This window comes from Pristis pectinata, chromosome 38 (genome assembly GCF_009764475.1).
Source record: "Pristis pectinata isolate sPriPec2 chromosome 38, sPriPec2.1.pri, whole genome shotgun sequence".
Taxonomy (NCBI): Eukaryota; Metazoa; Chordata; class Chondrichthyes; order Rhinopristiformes; family Pristidae; genus Pristis; species Pristis pectinata.
In genome coordinates, this window is record NC_067441.1 from 1821533 (window position 1) to 1840079 (window position 18547).

At 54.0% G+C, this 18547-nt stretch overlaps 2 protein-coding genes across 2 annotated transcripts in view; one reads left to right on the plus strand and one right to left on the minus strand.

Annotated features, from left to right (window-relative positions):
• mark2b (MAP/microtubule affinity-regulating kinase 2b) overlaps window positions 1–5411 on the plus strand; it is a 127006-nt gene extending 121595 nt beyond the window's left edge. Inside the window, exons 18-19 of the mRNA XM_052044939.1 lie at window positions 3191–3235; window positions 4019–5411. Coding sequence (XP_051900899.1) covers window positions 3191–3235; window positions 4019–4361 — 388 coding nt within the window. The 3' untranslated portion in view covers window positions 4362–5411. The remainder of the gene's footprint in view (window positions 1–3190; window positions 3236–4018) is intronic.
• Window positions 5412–12359: 6948 nt separating this feature from the next.
• Window positions 12360–18547, minus strand: part of LOC127586912 (REST corepressor 2-like) — a 49207-nt gene continuing 43019 nt past the window's right edge. The window contains 8 exon segments of the mRNA XM_052044940.1: window positions 12360–13323; window positions 13325–13460; window positions 13462–13511; window positions 14302–14356; window positions 15114–15255; window positions 16599–16656; window positions 16724–16748; window positions 16919–16995. Coding sequence (XP_051900900.1) covers window positions 13147–13323; window positions 13325–13460; window positions 13462–13511; window positions 14302–14356; window positions 15114–15255; window positions 16599–16656; window positions 16724–16748; window positions 16919–16995 — 720 coding nt within the window. The 3' untranslated portion in view covers window positions 12360–13146.

An 18547-nucleotide genomic window follows, 5' to 3' on the forward strand; every position in this document is an offset into this window, starting at 1 on the left:
GATTTATATTTCCTTCTTAACCCCATTCTTCTGCCTTCTCCCCATAACCTTTGACGTTCTCACTAATCAAGAACCTATCAACCCAAACACACCCAGTGACTTGGCCTCCACAGCCGTCTGTGGCAACGAATCCCACAGATTCACCACCCTCTGGCTGAAGAAATTCCTCCTCATCTCAGTTCTAAAGGGACATCCCTTCATTCTGAGGCTGTGCCCTCGGATCCCGGACTCTCCCACTGATGGAAACATCCTCTCCACGTCCACTCTGTCCAGGCCTTTCAGTATCCGGTAGGTTTCAATGAGATCCCCCCTCATCCTTCTAAACTCCCGTGAGTACAGGCCCAGAGACATCAAATGCTCCTCATATGTTAACCCTTTCATCCCTGGGATCTTTCTCGTAAACCTCCTCTGGACCCTCTCCAACGCCAGCACATCCTTCCTTAGATATGGGACCCAGAACTGCTCACAATACTCCAGATGTGGTCTGACCAACACCTTATAAAGCCTCAGCATTACATCCTTGCTTTTATATTCCAGCCCTCTCAATGAATGCGAACATTGCATTTGCCTTCCTTACTACCGACTCAACCTGCAAGTTAACCTTCAGGGAATCCTGCACTGGGACTCGCAAGTCCCTCTGCGCCTCCGATTTCTGAATTTGCTCCCTGTTTAGAAAATAGTCTGCGCCTTTATTCCTTCTACCAACGTGCATGACCGTACACTTCCCTACGCTGTATCCATCTGCCACATCGTTGCCCATTGTCCCAACCTGTCCAAGTCCTTCTGCAGACTCCCTGCTTCCTCAACACTACCTGCCCCTCCACCTATCTTTGTATCATCTTAAAAACTTGGCCACAAAGCCATCAATTCTGTCATCCAGATCATTAACATACAACGTGAAGAGTAGCGGACCCAACACCAACCCCTGCGGAACACCACTAGTCACGGCAGCCAACCAGAAAAGGCCCCCTTTATTCCCACTCTTTGCCTTCTGCCAGTCAGCCAACCTTCTATCCATGCTGGTACCTTTCCTGTAACACCACGGGCTCCCGTCTTGTTTAGCTGCCTCATGTGCAGCACCTTGTCAAAGTTATAAGGAGAGACTGGATGGGCCGGGACAGTATTCCCCAGAGCAAAAGAGGCTGAGGGGTGACCTTATAGAGGTTTATAAAATCATGAGGTGGGTGGTCACAGTCTTTTCCCCAGGGTAGGGGAGTCTAAAACTAGAGGGTATAGGTGTAAATTGAGAGGGGAAAGATTTACAGGGGCAGGTTTTTCACACAGGGTGATGGATAGATGGATTGAGCTGCCAGAGGGAGTGGTTGAGGCAGGTACAATATGTTTAAAAGAAATTTGGACAGGTACAGATAGGAAAGATTTAGAGGGATATGGGCCAAACACTGGTGAATGGGATAATCTCAGGTGGGCACTTTGGTTAGCATGGATGAGTTGGGCCAGTGATCCAGATCCACCCTGTCCCTTGAGGAGGGTCTCCAAGCTTCATTGCCCCCTGTGTTGTACAAGCAGCATTACTGGTGGAAACTCTGCTAGGAATGGTTTCAAGGCAGGCCAGTGATGAGCCCTGATGTCCCAGCACCCAGCGACACGAGCGAGCAGCTGGTCGCTGGACTGCACGGCCATCTGTTGCTGGGACCTTCCTTTGGGTGGCGCAGCAGGTAGTGCCAATGCCTCCCGCCCCAGAGACCCGGGTTCGATCCTGACCTCCGGCGCTGTCTGTCTGTGTGTGGAGTTTGCACGTTCTCTCTGTGACCATGTGGGTTCCCCCCCCCCCCCGGGTGCTCTGGTTCCCTCCCACGTCTCAATGACGTGTGGGGTCGGTGGGTTAATTGCCCCCCCAGTGTGTGGGTGAGGGGTAGAATCTGGCGTGAGTTGATGGGAATGTGGAGAGAGTAAAATGGGATCAATGTCGATGGACAGCACAGACTTCATGGGCTGAAGGGCCTGTTTCTGTGCTGTGTGACTGAGACCTTGCCCACAACTCGCTGAACTGCTTCCAGTCGAGTGAGGAGCCTTGTTCGATGTCCCCAGGTGTGTGTCGCACAGGCTGCCCCTCTGCATCGCTGCAGAGAGTCAGGCAGAGTAAGTCCCACAACCAGTGGGGGCTGCCTCGAGACCACTGCCCCACGGAGGCTGGCAGTACCCAGTGACACTCTGATCATTGGTAAACCAGTGCAGCTGTGACGTTGGGGGTCTCCGGGGGAAGGTACGGCTGGAGGTTTTTTTAAATTTTATTTACAGTGTGGTAACAGGCCCTTCTGGCCCAACGAGTCCGCGCTGCCCATTTTAAACCCCGAATTAACCTGCCCGTACGTCTTTAGAATGTGGGAGGAAACCGGAGCACCCAGCGGAAACCGACGCAGACACGGGAGAACGTACAAACTCCTTACAGATGGCGACGGGAATCGAACCCCGATCACTGGTGCTGTAATAGCATTGTGCTAACCGCTACACTACCGTGCCGCTGCAGCTTCTCGGTCACACACCAGGGACAGTGCGGGAGCTCGGAACGGACCCACCTGGGAAAACTGGTTTATTATTGTCACATGTACTGAGGCACAGTGAAAAACTTTGTTTTGTGTGCCATCCATACAGATCATTTCATCACATCAGTCCATCGAGGTAGTACAATGGAAAACAATAACAGAATGCAGAATAAAGTGTTCCAGTTACAGAGAAAGTGCAGTGCAGGCAGACAATAAGGTGCGAGGTCATAACGAGGTAGATTGTGAGGTCAAGAGTCCATTTTATCGTACTAGGGAACCGTTCAATAGTTTTATAACAGCGGGATAGAAGCTGTCCTTGAGCCTGGTGGTACGTGCTTTCAGGCTTTTGTATCCTCTGCCCGATGGGAGGGGGGCAAGAGAGAATGTCCGGGGTGGGAGGGGGTCTCTGATTATGTCGGCTGCTTTCCTGAGGCAGTGGGAGGTGCAGATGGGGTCCGCGGAGGGGAGGCTGGTTTCTGTGATGTGCTGAGCTGTGTCCACGACTCTGTAGCTTCTTGCTGTCTCGGGGCAGCTGGTGGGTGGGGAAGGGCAGCAGTGGACGTACTGGGGTGTTTGGGGAGGTGGGACTGCAGTCTGTGGAGGGGGGCGAGGGTGGGGTACACAGACCCCCGTGTGAGATCTGACGCCTCGGTTCTAAACTTGAACTCTGATTTACTTTTTTTGAGGGCGCCCAATGAGGGAGAGATCAGAGAACGAGCTGAGGGCTTAAGGTGAGAACCTGTCTCCATCTGGCCGATCCCTCCCGAGGGGTCGCCCCTCGCGCCCTGTCCCCGGCTGCGGGAGGGGGGCGGTGAATGTCCCTCACACCCAACCAGGGCCCCTTGGTCCCCCGCCCAGACTCCAGGACAGTGGGGGGTGGGGGTATCTGTGGCCATTCTTGGTCAGATGCCCCGGGTCAGTTACCCCCCACCAGCCCCACCCCACCCCCGTCAGACTCCAGGCTCAAACCCGGTCCTCTCTGCCCAGTCCCTGTGCTCCCCGGTCTCAATCCTCCTGTCTGATGTGGGGTGTGTGGCTGGGGGCAGAGCCTCTGCCCTGATGGGTCTGGGGCGAGGGTCTTTCTCAATGCGGTCTTCAGCTGTTGGCCCCCGTTCTCCCCCCCCCCCCCCCCCCCCCCCCCCCGCCCTTGGGTTGTCCGGCGGGGGTGTGGGGGTAGGGGGGCTGAAGTCCCCAGCCATCAGTGTGAGGATCCATGTCTTCGCTGCAGAGACCCCCCCCTTGCCTCCTCCGGCCCCAGGTGTGGCCGTTCACAGGCCCCCCACCCCTCCCTCCCTACCACAGCCCCCCCCCACACACCTTCTCCACCAAAGTGTTTATGACGGGAATATGGGGAGAAAATGGGTTTGGGATAGGATAAAAATGGTCAGCAGCGACTCAGTGGGCCGAAGGTCCTGTTTCCGTGCCGTCCCCCTCAGTGAAGCAGACGCAGAGGGGCTGAAGGGCCTGCAGTGATGTTGAGGGGTAACGACCCTCTCCCTCCGTTCCCTCCTCAGGCCCAACGCTGCCGGCGAGAAGGAGGAGAACAAGGACTCGAAGCCGCGATCGCTGCGCTTCACCTGGAGCATGAAGACGACGAGTTCAATGGAGCCCAACGAGATGATGAAGGAGATCGGCAAGGTGCTGGACGCCAATAACTGTGAGCACGAGGGCCGAGAGCGGTACATGCTCTTCTGCATGCACGGCGACCCCGCCAAAGACAACCTGGTGCAGTGGGAGATGGAGGTGTGCAAGCTGCCCCGGCTCTCCCTCAACGGCGTCCGCTTCAAGCGGATATCTGGCACCTCCATGGCCTTCAAGAACATTGCGTCCAAAATCGCCAACGAGCTGAAGCTGTGAGAGGCACTGACCCTGGGAATGCCGCTGGACTCACTCCCGTTGGCCTGGATTCCTGTTTCCGTGACTATCTATTTTCCTTTTGCGTTAGTGTTTTTAAGTTTATTTTTTAGTTTTATGTTTTTTTAAATTCTGCCTGATCATGAGTTGCACAACGTGGTCACAACTGGGGTCTGTTTGTTGGTCACAGGCTGGTCCACAGCTTGCCCCTGGGTGGGGGCAGAGGCAGAGGGGGAGGGTTGTCTCACACAGAGCATTACACTAACTCAATGTAGCGACGGTTGGGGGGGGGGGGGGGGTCACGCCTGCCTGGGTCCTGGCACTTGAGGGGTTAAGGTGGTGTCCTCTTCCCCCCCTCCCCTCCCCTCCCTCCTCGCCTCTCCCCTCCCCACTATCTACTCGCTCCCCCTTCCCCACTATATTCTTTGCCCCCCTCCTCTCCCTCCCCACCCCCAGGAATCGTGTGTCGAGGTGTCGCCCGACACTGATCCCAGATCCCTGCCTTTCCCCCTGTGGATTTCTCGGGGGCATGGGAAGGGAGCCGTTCCTACCATCTCCTCCCCCCCCAACCCAGGCAGCACACGTACTCTCTCTCCCACCCACCCCCCTCTGTGGGAAGCCCACCAGGTCCCCCACACACAGGGTGAGGTGTGCTGGGACCATGTACCCTGGTCTTTGTGGGGTGGGTGGTCTGCTCCCCACTCTGAGGCCAGTGACACTACACACCGGCGCCAGGCTGTTCCCGAGAGCTGCTACCCCCCCCCCCCCGCCCCTGTAATCATGAGTACCCCGAAACTGCGGGCACCCCTTTCATCTGCATTTATTTTGTGAATAACCTTCCGGCTGGTGCTCCCGATCCGAGCCCCTCTCCCACCACAGCGCCGGGGTCTGGGTTGTGGGGACTGGGGAGGAGTCATTGGTCCTCGCTGTGGATCGCAGCGGGTTCTTTTTTAAATTGTAAATGAACTAATGCAGCCTTGTCCTGTCTTCAGAATCTGCTGTTCCTGTCTGTTAATTTTTTTTAATTAATTAAACGGTAGATGAATCGCAGAAGCTCTCGGGGCCTGTTCTTTACCTGCCGGAGTGTCCGAGCTCCTGGAGTGTTGTTGCCCACAGCAGATTCAATGGTCTTTGTCTCCCCTTTACGTTCATTTACTGCTCCCGAGAGCAGCTTAATTAGGGATGTTTCCTCCCCACAACAGTGTCCACTCCACGTTGGTTCTGGCTGCTGGCTCTGTCAGCATTGCAAGGTTGTGGTCGTACAGCACTGAAGCAGGCCCTTCAGCCCAACTCGTGCGTGCTGACCAAGACTCCTCCATGTCTTCCTGAGCTAGTCCCACATCCCTCTGAACCCTTCCTGTCCAAATGTCTTTTAAACGTTGTCACTTCCTCTGGTAGCTCATTCCATATCCCCACCACCCTCTGTGTGGGAAAAACCTGCCCCTTTAAATCTTCCCTCGCACCTTAAACCTGTGCCCTCTAGTTTTAGACTCCCCCCACCCTGGGGAAAAAACCTGCCATTCACTTTACCTACAACCCTCATGATCATATAAACCTCCGTAAGGCCACCCCTCAGCCCCCTTCGCTCCAGGGAAGACAGTCCCAGCCTGTCCAGCCTCTCACAACTCGAGCTCTCCGGTCCCAGCAACATCCTTGTGAAATAATTAAACAAGCTGCTGGAGGAACTCAGCGGGTCGAGCAGCATCTGTGGAGGCAAAAGGATAGTCAATGTTTTGGGTCGAGGGGCTGAGAGTGCGGAGGAGAGATGACAAGTATAAAGAGGTGAGGAGATGCTTGTTTTTCACTCCAAATCCTTGCATCTGTAGTCTTTCCCTGCCTCCTCTCTAATCACATCCTACCTGCAGCTGAGGTAGTGTGAACCAGCAGGTACCTCCACTCCTTCTGTCAAATGCACCTCTCCTGCTCTCCTCCCTCTCTGAGAGCAGTCACGAACATTTGTTCGATCTTCCCTGCATTATCTCCAGTCCCTGACCATCCACCTGTGAGTGACCCTTTCGCCTCCTGGGCAGTTTCTCTCTCCTCAGACGCTGCCTCACCTGCTGTGTTTTTCCAGTATTTCCTAGGTTTCCCTGGGATCTTTCCCTGGCCTGGGTGGTGTAACAGTGCCAACTTTCCCCTTGCTCTAACGCTGGGCAGGCAGACTTTCCAGTCTCTTTTGGATTCCCATTTGCTCCGCGCCCCTGTGCTCCCTCTGTAAACGAATTCTGGAGAGAGGATTGGCTGCTAGAATTGCAATGGGCCACATTACAGTTTGCAGAGCTGATGGGAAACAGCCCCACAGGACAGCTGAACCAGCCCCAAAACAGGCAGCCTTGGTTGGTGTCTCCCTCTATGGATCACCCACCCCCAGTTCTTTGAGAACCTATATGCTGTTTACCTTCAAGGGCATGGGATAGCTCAACAGAATCCCAGCAAGAGTCTGAGATTTTTCAGCAAACTGGTAATGAGCAAGCCAGGCATATTCTCTCTCGCTCTCACCTCTGCTCTCACCTCTGCTCTCCCTTTAGTTCTCCCTGACCAGCCTCATCTAATGTCAGTGTTTCTACTACGTCTTGTTACCTGCTTAAAATACAATCCAGTGAGGGGGACTGTCAGGGTGGATGTTTCCCCAGCTAGGCCAATCTAGAACGATGGAAACCTCCCTGTTTCAGACACAGGTGGGGAGGAATTTCTCTCCAAGGCTGGTGAGTCTTTGGAATTCTCTTCCTGAGGCTGTGGAGGCAGAGTGTAAGGCTTGAAGCAGATATCTGGTCTATTGTTGGGGGGGGGTTCTGGGGAACACTCAGCAAAGTAGAGCTCAGACCAAGATGAGATCAGCCACATCTCATTGAATGGAAGAACTGGTTTGATGAGCTGAATGGCCAACTCCCTGTACCCCTTGTCCTGTCTCATTTTTTCAGGGATTGTGCTTTAAAAAACAAACATTCCACTCTTTGGAACGGGCTCCGGTCCTCTCAGCCAACGTTTCTCTCACCATGAGAGTGGTGGCTGAGCCCTGAGCCACTCGCACTCCCAGGGAGGGTGAATAATTCTGCTTCCTTGTCACTTGGGTCTAGAGTGGGGAGCGTTGGAATTATTTTTTTAATTCATGTGGGACACATTTTTTGCATGGCTTACACTGGGAATTGGGTTTGTGCAGTCCTTGTTTTGGTGATCATTCCTTTAGATGGTTTAATGTCCCTTTGAGAATTATTTAAGTGCAGCACCAGTGAGAGGAAAATAATGTGTTAAATATGAGTTGGGAGAAGTTTGCATTTATGATTACAATAAAGAATCCCCTTCTATAGTTTAACGTAACTGTGGTCTACATAGTGTCCTTGCTCAAGTTGGATGGGCGGCTGACGGATGGGGTGTGATCTTTGACCAAGGTGCACCAAGTATCAGAACAATGGATGGGGTGGAAGTTGGACAGATGACACTGATGTTTCCTCCAGTCTTCTGGCCAGGGGTCCAACACAAAATGTCGACAATTCCTTCCCCTCCACAGATGCTGCTCAACCTGCTGAGTTCCTCCAGCAGATAGTTGCTCCAGATTGCCGCAGTCCTCGCCTTACATCCAAGGGCAAGTCGATTGAGATGTTAAAGATCACTGAAGTTTTCCAGTAGCCAACGGATGTAGCTTGGGTCTTGATTTTAAGGTTCTGGTTCTGGCCCCCCCCCCCCCCCCCCCCCAGACCTCCCCTCCTTTTCCTAGGATGATTCTTGGGATACCATCCCTCTGAAGGACTGGGACCATTCCAGAGGTTGAGACTGATGGGTTGGATAAGGATAGAACAGAACAGGCCCTTTGGCCCACAATGTCTGTGCCCAACATGATATGGAACACAGGAGCTGGGATGCAGATCAGCTGCAATCTAACTAAGGGAGGAATGGCCTCCTATTGCTATCCCAGTGCTGGGGTCCCTTCCTGTTCCCCTAAGCAGAAGTGGAAGTTAACAGGCCCCAACACAGGAGCTTTTCCCAGAGCAGGCCATGGCGAGAGGCCCTCACTTGGTTTGGGTTACCACTTCCTGCCCTTGGCAGCGGATTCACGTCCTTCAGCGATGGTTACAGAAACCTTGGCATAGCTCCCAGAAGTAGCTCTGTAGTTTCAACACCTGGGTGTTGGCTTGGGGGGGGGGGGGGAGGTCACATAGCCAGGACTACCTGCCTCACACATCCACCCCCCCACCCCCCAAAAAGCAAGCAGCCCGAGTCCATGTCTAGTAAAATATTTTATTGAAATCCCATAATTCACAACTTCCATTGCAGGAACACCCAGGAAATTCTGAACAATTGGAGGGAGGGAGAAACAAACTCACTAAAAAAACTCGCTTTAAACACCAAAAATAAGTTAAAGTATCATCAATTGACATTTAAAAAAAATCACACGCGCATACACACACACACTCACTCTAAGAAACACGATGGACGGGGAGCTAATACTGAAATAGTTGTCCACAGCACACAGGAGTACTGACCGAGGCATCTGCCCCAGAAACACACACACCCAGGAACCAATCTGCAGCCCCACTGACCTTACCACACTGAGCTGCACTCTTAGACCACACCAATTCCACCTTGAAATCTATACTGTGACGCCAATTAAACTATCAATTCACCCACTGCTGGTACTCTGCAGGGAAAGGTGATGTGGGATTGAGATTGAATGCACTGAAGATTGAAAGAACATTGGATGGGGTTCCTGCCACCCCCAAACTTCACTCCCAACTAGTTCCCCCCCCCAGAAGGTTTAACATGCCAATGCAGAAGTCAAAACGAGCTACTCAAGTTTGTCAGGGAGATGGGGGAACCACTCCACACTCCCGTATCCGTGAACCCTGCCACCTCTCGGTATGGGTCTGTGACAGGAGTGTGGAGGGAACCAGGTGAGCCTGCAAGCTCCGTCCCACCCAGGACTGTGCTGAACAGAGAACACTGCTCAAGCAGGGCAGTGTAGCGTGTTCATTACCTTTGTCTAATGAGTGTGGAGTGGTTCCCCCATCTCCCTGACAAACTTGAGTAGCTCGTTTTGCGGTAAACTCTGACCATTCACAAGTCCCAATGATTTGGCCCAGAGGGTGCTAATTCTCACACTCCCTTAAAACTCACTGGGTTCAGTGGAAAGTTATTATTTCTACTTTAAAAATAATGTGAATTAAATGTGTCTTTGACATTCAATAGTGCAGAATATCTGCCAGTCTTAAGTCCCAAATGTACTGGATTATCAGAGTTTTATATTTGACGGGGGGGGGAGAAAGGCCGTCAGATGATACAGAGAAGCCGGAACTGAATCTCTAACACCATCTCTCCACTAATGTTTGTCCTCTAATACTGCACCATCAGTAGTTGTCACACTTGGTCTCAACTTCAGCTGCTGGGACACTGGAACAGGGAGGGTCAGACACTGCCGTTCACACTAATCCTGCATTATCCTCCCTCAGGGGTTCGAGTCAGGGTACAATGACTGGGGAGGTGTGTGTGTCTGACCTCACTGGAGGGATACTTAACCACGGTTCACAGGAGATTCTACGACAGTGAAAGGACGTCACCTGGTACCAGGACACCCCTCTTGGGCAGGACCAGTGATCTGAGCTGGTACCTGTTGGGGTCACGGCCAGTCTAACCTACAGGACACTGAGGCAGTGCTCACATCTGTCAGATGTTGAGATGGCCGCAGGATCCCAAAACCCAGCGAGCGCCACACATCTGCATCCAGCCTGTAGGAGGGAGGAATCCAAGGGTCCCAGCCACATCAGAAACCCTTCCCTGACCTCAGGACACATGGCAGTGACCGGAGAGGAGTCAGGCTGGGGACTAGCATTCATAGGCCCCACCCTCCCCCTTGCCTATGAGATCTTGATCTGCACAATCAGCCACTGGGTTTTCTACACTTCCAACAGTGACTTGGTTTGGAAGGTGTTCCACTAGCCAGGGGACTGCAGGCTGTGGGGGACTGAACATTTCTGTCTCAGTAAACAGGAAGATTTTGGATCAACATTCCGAAATAAATAGAAGTGAAAATCTCAGAGCCAGGGCCTGCCCACAGAGTCCGTGCAACCATCCATTCACACTAATCCCATTTGACTGTAAGAGAGGAAGACTTTCAGGGTCTCATCAAAAACAGGAGCAGTAGAAGTGTCCATTTTGCTCAGTAACTATAGAACCATAGAAAACTACAGCACAGAAAACAGGCCATTCGGCCCTCCTGGAAACAAATTCTAAGGGAAGGGATTTGGAATGGCAGGGATAGATTGGGATAGCTTTGTCCATGGGAGATCCTGTCTGCAAAAACTTGATTAAAATTTTTGAGATTACCATGCCTATGGGGGAGTGCAATAGATCTCATCTACGTGGACTTTAGTAAGACCTTGGACAAGGCCCACGTGGTGGCGGTGGAGGGTCGATTGGGTGTCTATGACCAGTGATGCACCACAAGGGATGTGGGATACATTGACAATTTGGATAGGAATGTAGGAGGTATAAAAGGCAAGTCAGTAGATGACACACGTATTGTGGACAGCGAGGGAGGTCGCCCAAGGCCACAGCATGAAATGGGTGAGCTGGATAATTGGGCGGAGCATTGGCAAATGGAATTTAATCCCAACAAATACAAGGTGCAGTTTGAAAAGGCGAACAAAGGTTGGACATTAATGGTGGGGTCCGAAGGAGTGTTGATTAACTTTGGGGGTACGTCCATAGATCCCTGGAAGTGGCAGCAGAGGTGGATAGGGTGGTGCAGGCAGCACATGGGATGTTTGCCTTCATTAGCTGTGGAATAGAATACAAGAGCTGGGACTGGTCAGACCGCACTTGGAGCACCATGTGCAGTTCTGGTCACCACACTACAGGAAGGGGGTGATAGCGCTGGAGAGCGTGCAGGGGAGATTCACCAGGGTTTACCTGGACTGCAATATTTCAGTTACAAGGGGAGACTGGATGGGCTGGGTTTGCTTTTCCTGGAGCAGAGGAGGCCGAGGGTGTGACCTGACCAGAGTACATAAAATTATGAGTGGGTTAGGTAGTAGGAATCTTCTTCCCAATGGTGGAGGTGGCTAAGAGGGCAGGTGAGAGAGGATCTGAGGGGGAACATTTCCCCCAGAGGGGGTTAGAACCTGGAACGCACTGCAGAGACGACCACAATATTTAAGGTCTACACAAGCACTCAAATCTCCAAGGCAGAGAAGGCATGGACCTAACATGGGCAAGTGGGATTGGTGAAGAGAGGGGGCAGCATGTGCTGCGGGGCCTGTTCCCGTGCTCTACGTGCCCTGGAGTGGGGGGAGCTCAGGTCCAGTAGTGGGGAAGGAGAGAGGGAGACTCTCTCATCACCAGGCGGTCCTGGTAGTGGGAGCAGCAGTGCCCACTCTGGGGGCTGTGCTTTGTGCAGATTCGTACAGCACAGAAACAGACCCTGTTACACCAGGAATGTGCAGGAAACACTCCCCTGGGGGTGGGGAGATGAGGGAGAGGAGGGGAGGAGAGATGAGGGGGAAAGCTTTTCTGGGAACACACCAACTGATGGGCCACGCTTGAGGGCTGATCAGGCAGCTCTGATCTCCCGAGCTGGGACACAATGCCACCCTCCCCACCCCCCCCCCCCCCCCACCAAGCAACAGAGGCAGACTCAGCAGGAAACGTTGCAATGGGGATAGTGAGGGAGGCAGGATTTCTTTCAGAGAGCCGCACTGACTCGATGGGTCGAACATCCTCCCAGAAATTGCATGATTAACCCTTTAATTACGTGGTACATAAACCACACACAACTAATCACTTCAGCTGCCTCCTCAGGCACCGTCCTCCCGATGCAAGGCTGCTGACACTTGCCGGAGGGAATTCCAGTTATAAAACATTCTTTTTTTTGAATAAAAAAGCAGACTCTGCACCGACCCCCTCTCCTGGTCCGTGGCTCTTGTCCCCACCTCCAGGCTGGGGCAACGGTATCCCAGGGGTTTACCCAGAGTTTGGGGCTCACCAAACCCCAGCCCTTCCTTGGTCCTCGGTCAGAAACCCACACCAGTCCCGAGACCAGAGGGCTGCCGTTCCCCCTCACCCTCCACTGCACCATCTGGGACACCCAGGGAACCAGGAGGCTTCGTTAGAGGAACCGCTGAGCGCGACAGGGCCCAACCGCGGGTCAGCACCGCCTCACGGCCACCCTGGAACCAGTAAGTGAGCAGGAAACACAGGAGGGGCCCAGGCCCTGCCCCATGCTCAAAGTACCCGCTCCAAGGAAGCAGATCGCTGCCATGTAGTGTTTGCAGAACGAGGGCCAAGATTCCCACACACTGAAAGCACACATTTTAAAAAAGTTAAAACTCTATTTCCAATTTTTAAAATCTAAAGCTTTAAATTAGTGAGGAAAAAAACGTAGCGTTAAAACTCAAGTTGCACCTGTGCGATCCTGGCCACCGTGTCAGGGTCCTGGGAGATGGAGGGCGCGATGTCCATGCTTCCCGATCGACTGGGGGTGCGGCTGATGCTCAGGCGTCCCGGGAGATGGAGGGCGCGATGCACAGAGTCCTGGGAGATCCTGGGTGCAATATCAGGGTCTACCGTCGGTGAGGTGCGAGGGTCCCAGGAGGTCGAGGGTGCAACGCCAGGGTCCCGGTTGACTTGTGCCGAGAGCGCCTAGGACGGAGGCGAGTCACAGCCATGGGGGCGGCGGTCGATCGCAGCCGCGACGCAAGATCCTGGTGGTTCTCTGCTGAATCGATCGCTGGTAGACCCCATCTCCTGCCAAGTTCCCGAGCGGTCGGGAGGGAGGAGGGGGGGGCCACTCATTGTGCTAATGCTCCCCCACCCCACCCCCCCCCCAACACCTCCTTCCGGCCGGTGGGGGGCTCAGTGCGTGGAGGAGGGCGGGGGCTCCAGCCCGATGCCCACCAGAGTGGGCAGGTGCTGGGGGACTAACCGAGGGCAGGGCTGCTCGCGGGCTGTGCCGAGCTGCCACGGCCGGGCGTATGAAGAGGAGGGGGCGGCTGGTTGAGCACAGGGCGGGACTGCAGGAAGCGGCCCTGCTGGAGGGGAGGGGGCTGCCGGTGCAGGGCCGGGGGGGCGGCGGGGAGGGAGGGGCGCAGCAGCGGAGGGGGCTGCGAGAGGGGAGGGGCCAGGGGCTGGAGCCGGAGCAGCAGGAACCGGAGTCACTTGGACCTGGAGGTGGAAGCGGAGGAGAGAGAGGAGGTTAGAGCTCACCGACCTTTGTCCAAAACTTCTGACTGTCCCCACCCCACGCCCCCCTACTCACCCCCCTCACCTAGAGCCCTCCCTACTCACCCCCCCCTCCCCTCACTGACACTCAACTTGCCCTTTGAATGGCCAGGGGCAATAACCCAAAATGTACAGAATGCAGACCATGAAGACACAGGAGAAGAATTAGGCCATTCAGCCCATCAAGTCTGTTCTGCCATTCCATCATGGCTGATTTTATTTTCAAACACCCCCTCTCATTCTCCTGCCTTCTCCCCGTAACCTTTAACCCCCTCACTGATCAAGAACCTACCAACCTCTGCCTTAAACACACCCAATGACTTGGCCTCTACAGCCGTCTGTGGCAACGAATTCAACAGATTCACCACCCTCTGGGCTGAAGAAATTCCTCCTCATCTCAGTTCTAAGGGACATCCCTTCATTCTGAGGCTGTGCCCTCAGATCCTGGACTCTCCCCCTGATGGAACATCCTCTCCATGTCCGCTCTGTCCAGGCCTTTCAGTATCCAGTAGGTGTCATGAGATCCCCCTCATCCTTCTGAACTCAAGCGAGTACAGGCCCAGAGACATCAAATGCTCCTTATACATTAACCCCTTCATCCCCAAGATCATTCTTCTGACCCTCTCCAGGGCCAACACATCCTTCTTTAGATACAGGGCCCAAAATTGCCCACAGTATCAGATGGCTGAGAGATAGCAGATGGGGTTTAATCCCAGCAGTGAGAGGAGTTTACTTTGGGAGGTCTAATGTAAGGCATAACCCTCAGGGGCATTGATGTATACAGGGATCTTGGGGTCAAGTCGATAGCTCACTGAAAGTAGCCACACAACTAGACAGGTCGATAAAGATGACGTATAACATGCTTGTCTTCATTAGTCGAGGTGCTGAGTAAGAGAGTCAGAAGTCACATTGCAGCTGCATAAAGCTCTGGTTGGCTGCACTTGGAGTGTTGTGTGCAGTTCTGGTCACCCCATTACAGGATGTGGAGGCTTTGGAGAGGGTGCAGAAGAGGTTCACCAGAATACTGCCTGGATTAGAGAGCTTGAGCTATAAGGAGAGGTTGGACAGACTTGGGTTGTTTTCTCTGGAGTGTCAGAGGCTGAGGGAGACCTGGTAAGATATTTATAAAGACTATAATAGACGATCAGAATCGCTTTGCCAGGGTAGAAGTGTCAAATACCAGAGGACATGAATTTAATGGCAAGAGGGGGAAAGTTTTTTTACAGAGGAGTGGTGGGTGCCTGGAATGTGCTGCCAGGGGGTGGGGGCGTAGGCAGAGGCAGATATGACAGAGGGGGTTTCAAGAGGCTATTAGACACATGAATGTGCAAGGAATGCAGGATGTGGTTTAATTCAGCGTTGTGATCGCCACAGACATGGTGGGCCGAAGGGCCTGTTCCTGTGCCGTACTGTTCTACGTTATATAACTCCCCCACCCCCCCACCCACGTACCTCCGCCTCCTCGTCCAGCCTCTTCCTCACTGCTGACCAGCGAGGGGTTGGAACCGCTAGCCCTCGTCCAGGGGAGGATGGTCCCGGCACCACCTGCTCTGCCTCCACTCCTGCACGATCTCTTCCAGGTTGAAACGGCGCCGGTAACTGACAAAGAAGCTCTTGACCTGCGCCAGGGTCTTGTTGCCAACCACGTCCGCCACCGCTTGGAAGTCCCGGCCGTACTTGCGGATTCCTGGGCACACAACAATTCGGGAACTTGTTTCTTTGATTTGGGGGGGGGGGGGGGGGGGGGGGGGGGGGGGGGGGGGGGGGGGGGGGGGGGGGGGGGTGGAAGAGAGGTGTGATTTTGGAGGGGTGTATAAATACAGACAAGTGCGAGGTGCTGCATTTTAACCAGTTAAGCCAGGGCAGGATTTCCACAGTAAATGGCAGGGCCCTGGGGAATGTTGTAGAACAGAGACCCAGGGGTACAGGTACTTAGTTTCTCTGAAAGTGGAGACACAGGTAGAAGGTGGTGTTTTGGCACCCTGGCCTTCATTGTTCAACACGTTGAGTACAGGGGTTGGGACGTCATGTTACAACTGCACGAGACATTGGTGAGACTACACTCGAGTGTTGTGTGCAGTTCTGGTCACCCAGCTATAGGAAGGATGTGATTAAGCTGGAAAGGGCGTAGAAAAGATTCACAAGGATGTTGCTGGGAACGGAGGTCTTGAGCTAAAAGGAGAGACTGGATAGGCTGGGTCTTGTTTGCCCTGAGGGGTGACCGTCCAGAGGTTCATAAAATCATGATGGACATAGGTGACCACAGTCCTTCTCCCAGGGCAGGGGAGTCTGCAGGGCATGGGCTTAAGGAAAGATGTGAAGGGGACCTGAGAGGTAAGTTTTTCCACACAAGAGGGTGGTGGGTATGTGCAACAGGGGGTACAATTACAATGTTTAAAAGACATTTGGACGTCCGTGGATAGGAAAGGTTTAGAAGATGATGGGACAAATTCAGGTGGGCACCTTGGTCGGCAGGGACAAATTGGGCTGAAGGTCCCGTTTCCGTGCCATACGACTCAATGACTCTACTCCTTTCCCATCCAACAACTTTAAATGCAGAAGGATACAGGCCTAATGCAGGAAAGCAGGATTAGTGCAGACAGGCATCATGGTCGGCAGGGGATGAGATGGACCGAAGGGCCTGTTTCCGTGCTGTATAAATGCTGCGACTACCCAATACACAGTCTGACCCCAGACCCAGGACCATGGGCAATACTGGGTGAGTGTGTCCGAGACGTTCACTGCCAACCCTGCCCACCGTGGGGTTAACCTCCACCATCACCTCACACAGTCTCTACCCAACTCCACCCCTATCGACACACTGCAGAGGGGGCGGTGGGTGAACATCTCTGGAGGGGCGGGAAATTACCCCTCCCTTGTTTCCAACCCAGGCGGGCGATAGGATGGGGTGTAGTGTGGGACTTACTTGGGGTGGGGGGGGTGGGGGGGGAGAGGAGAGAGAGGGAGAGGCGAACGGGGTGGAGGGAGAGAGGTGGGGGGAAGGCAACAGTCACTGAGGCGGAGGGGTACCTTGCACTGCCAGCAGCTGTTCCTCTGTTGTCCATCGAGAGTTCAGTTTCGGATTGGACTACAAAGAGACATGGGGGATGGGGTTAACCACAGAGAGGAACCCGCAGCAAACTCCTGAACCCCACCCTCCCCCACACAAACCACTTCGAGCTGCAGTCATTGTCACAAGAACAGCAGCATTCAAACTGAGTACAGCAACATCCCACACACCATCATCCCCCCTCACCGCCCTCCCACAGTGCGGCGCTCCCTTGGTGGAGGGGCTGTTTGTACTGGGCCACCCATGCTGTACCCTCGCGACACAGTAGCCGAAGCCCTACCTCTGGTGCCGCAGTTTGTCGATCCCTCCGTCCAGTGTCTGTTTCAGCGAGCTGTTAATTTGCTTTATCGTCTGCACCTGCAGCGTGGGAAAGGACAAACATTTCCAGCGAGAACTCAAAAACCACTGCAAGGCAACGCTCTCTCACCTGATCCTCAAACCTTTCCCACAGAAGAACACCAGCTGCAGCTTCATCTTCACACACAGGATTAGACAGAGTGAAGCTTCTTCTACACCGTCCCATCACACACTCCCGGGTCAGACACAGAGTGAAGCTCCCTCTATCCCATCACACACTCCCAGGGTCAGTCACAGGGTGAAGCTCCCTCCACACCATCCCATCACACACTCCTGGGGCAGGGACACATGAGTTAGAGCTGCACCTGTCCCCACTAACCACTGTCAGCTGACTGTGTCCCGAGCTGAAGGCTACTGCAGAGGGGGATCTACGTGAACCCTGAACCATCTCTGCCAGTGTGGGACATTGTGAAACAATTAACACACAGCCCAGAGGAGCAGAACCACAACCTTCCAACTGAGGCAGGTGCCTGACACTGAAGCACACGGCACTGGAGTGTTGGGGGAGACACAGTGGTGCCTCCACATGTCCCTCTAATCCTGCTGCAGCGACCCTGCCTCCACATCCCCACAGCTTGGCCCAGGATGGCAGCAGATTCCTCCAGTGGCTGAGCTGCCTTTCACAGGCACAAAGCATCTCCTCCCCCAACTCTGACCAGCTTCTACAGATGTACGGCGGAAAGCATTCCAACTGGTTGCATCACGGCCGGGTATGGACTCCACACATCCATAGGGAGAATGTGCAAACTCCACACACACAGACAGCGCCGGAGGTCACGATCGAACCGGGGTCTCTGGAGCTGGGAGGCAGCAGCAGCTCTACCCAACTCCCACACCTCAAATGCCCTTCCTCTCCACCCTTGAACCTCAGGGAGGGGTGACTCTTGACACCCACAGCTCCTCCGACATCTCCAACCATGGGATCTTCCTCTGCACCTGGAGGCAACGGCCAAAGCAGTCAGCCCAGAGGCTGGTGAAAGGATGTGCATACCACGCCCCGGACCAACAGCGAGGGGGCTCACTGTGGGCAGGACCTCCCCGCTGGTGGAGACCACCACCAACCTCCCCTCCCCCCCGTCATCAAATATGACACTCATCATTGCTGGTGGCCTCCTCCTGCTGGACTGAGGATCCAACGCCAGGAAAAAGACCTTGCAATGGAAACACTTCCAACGTCCTCACCGTGAATTATACCCTTGCCATCAGAAGTCAGGGCAGAGAGTGCAAGAGCAGGGAGATCATGTTACAACTATGTAAAGTATCAGTCAGCTCACAGCTGGAGTTCTGAGTGCAGTTCTGGTCACCACACCATAGGAAGAGAGGACTCAGTCCAATACATCACGGGCACATCCCTCCCCACCATCGAGAGTATCTACAGGAGGTGCTGCCTCAAGAAGGCAACGTCCATCATCAAAGGTCCCCACCATCCAGGCCGTGCCATCTTCTCACAGCTCCGATCGGGCAGGAGGTACAGAAGCCTGAAGTCCCACACCACCAGGTTCAGGAAACAGCGACTTCCCTTCAACCAGTCGGTTCTTGAACCAACCGGCAC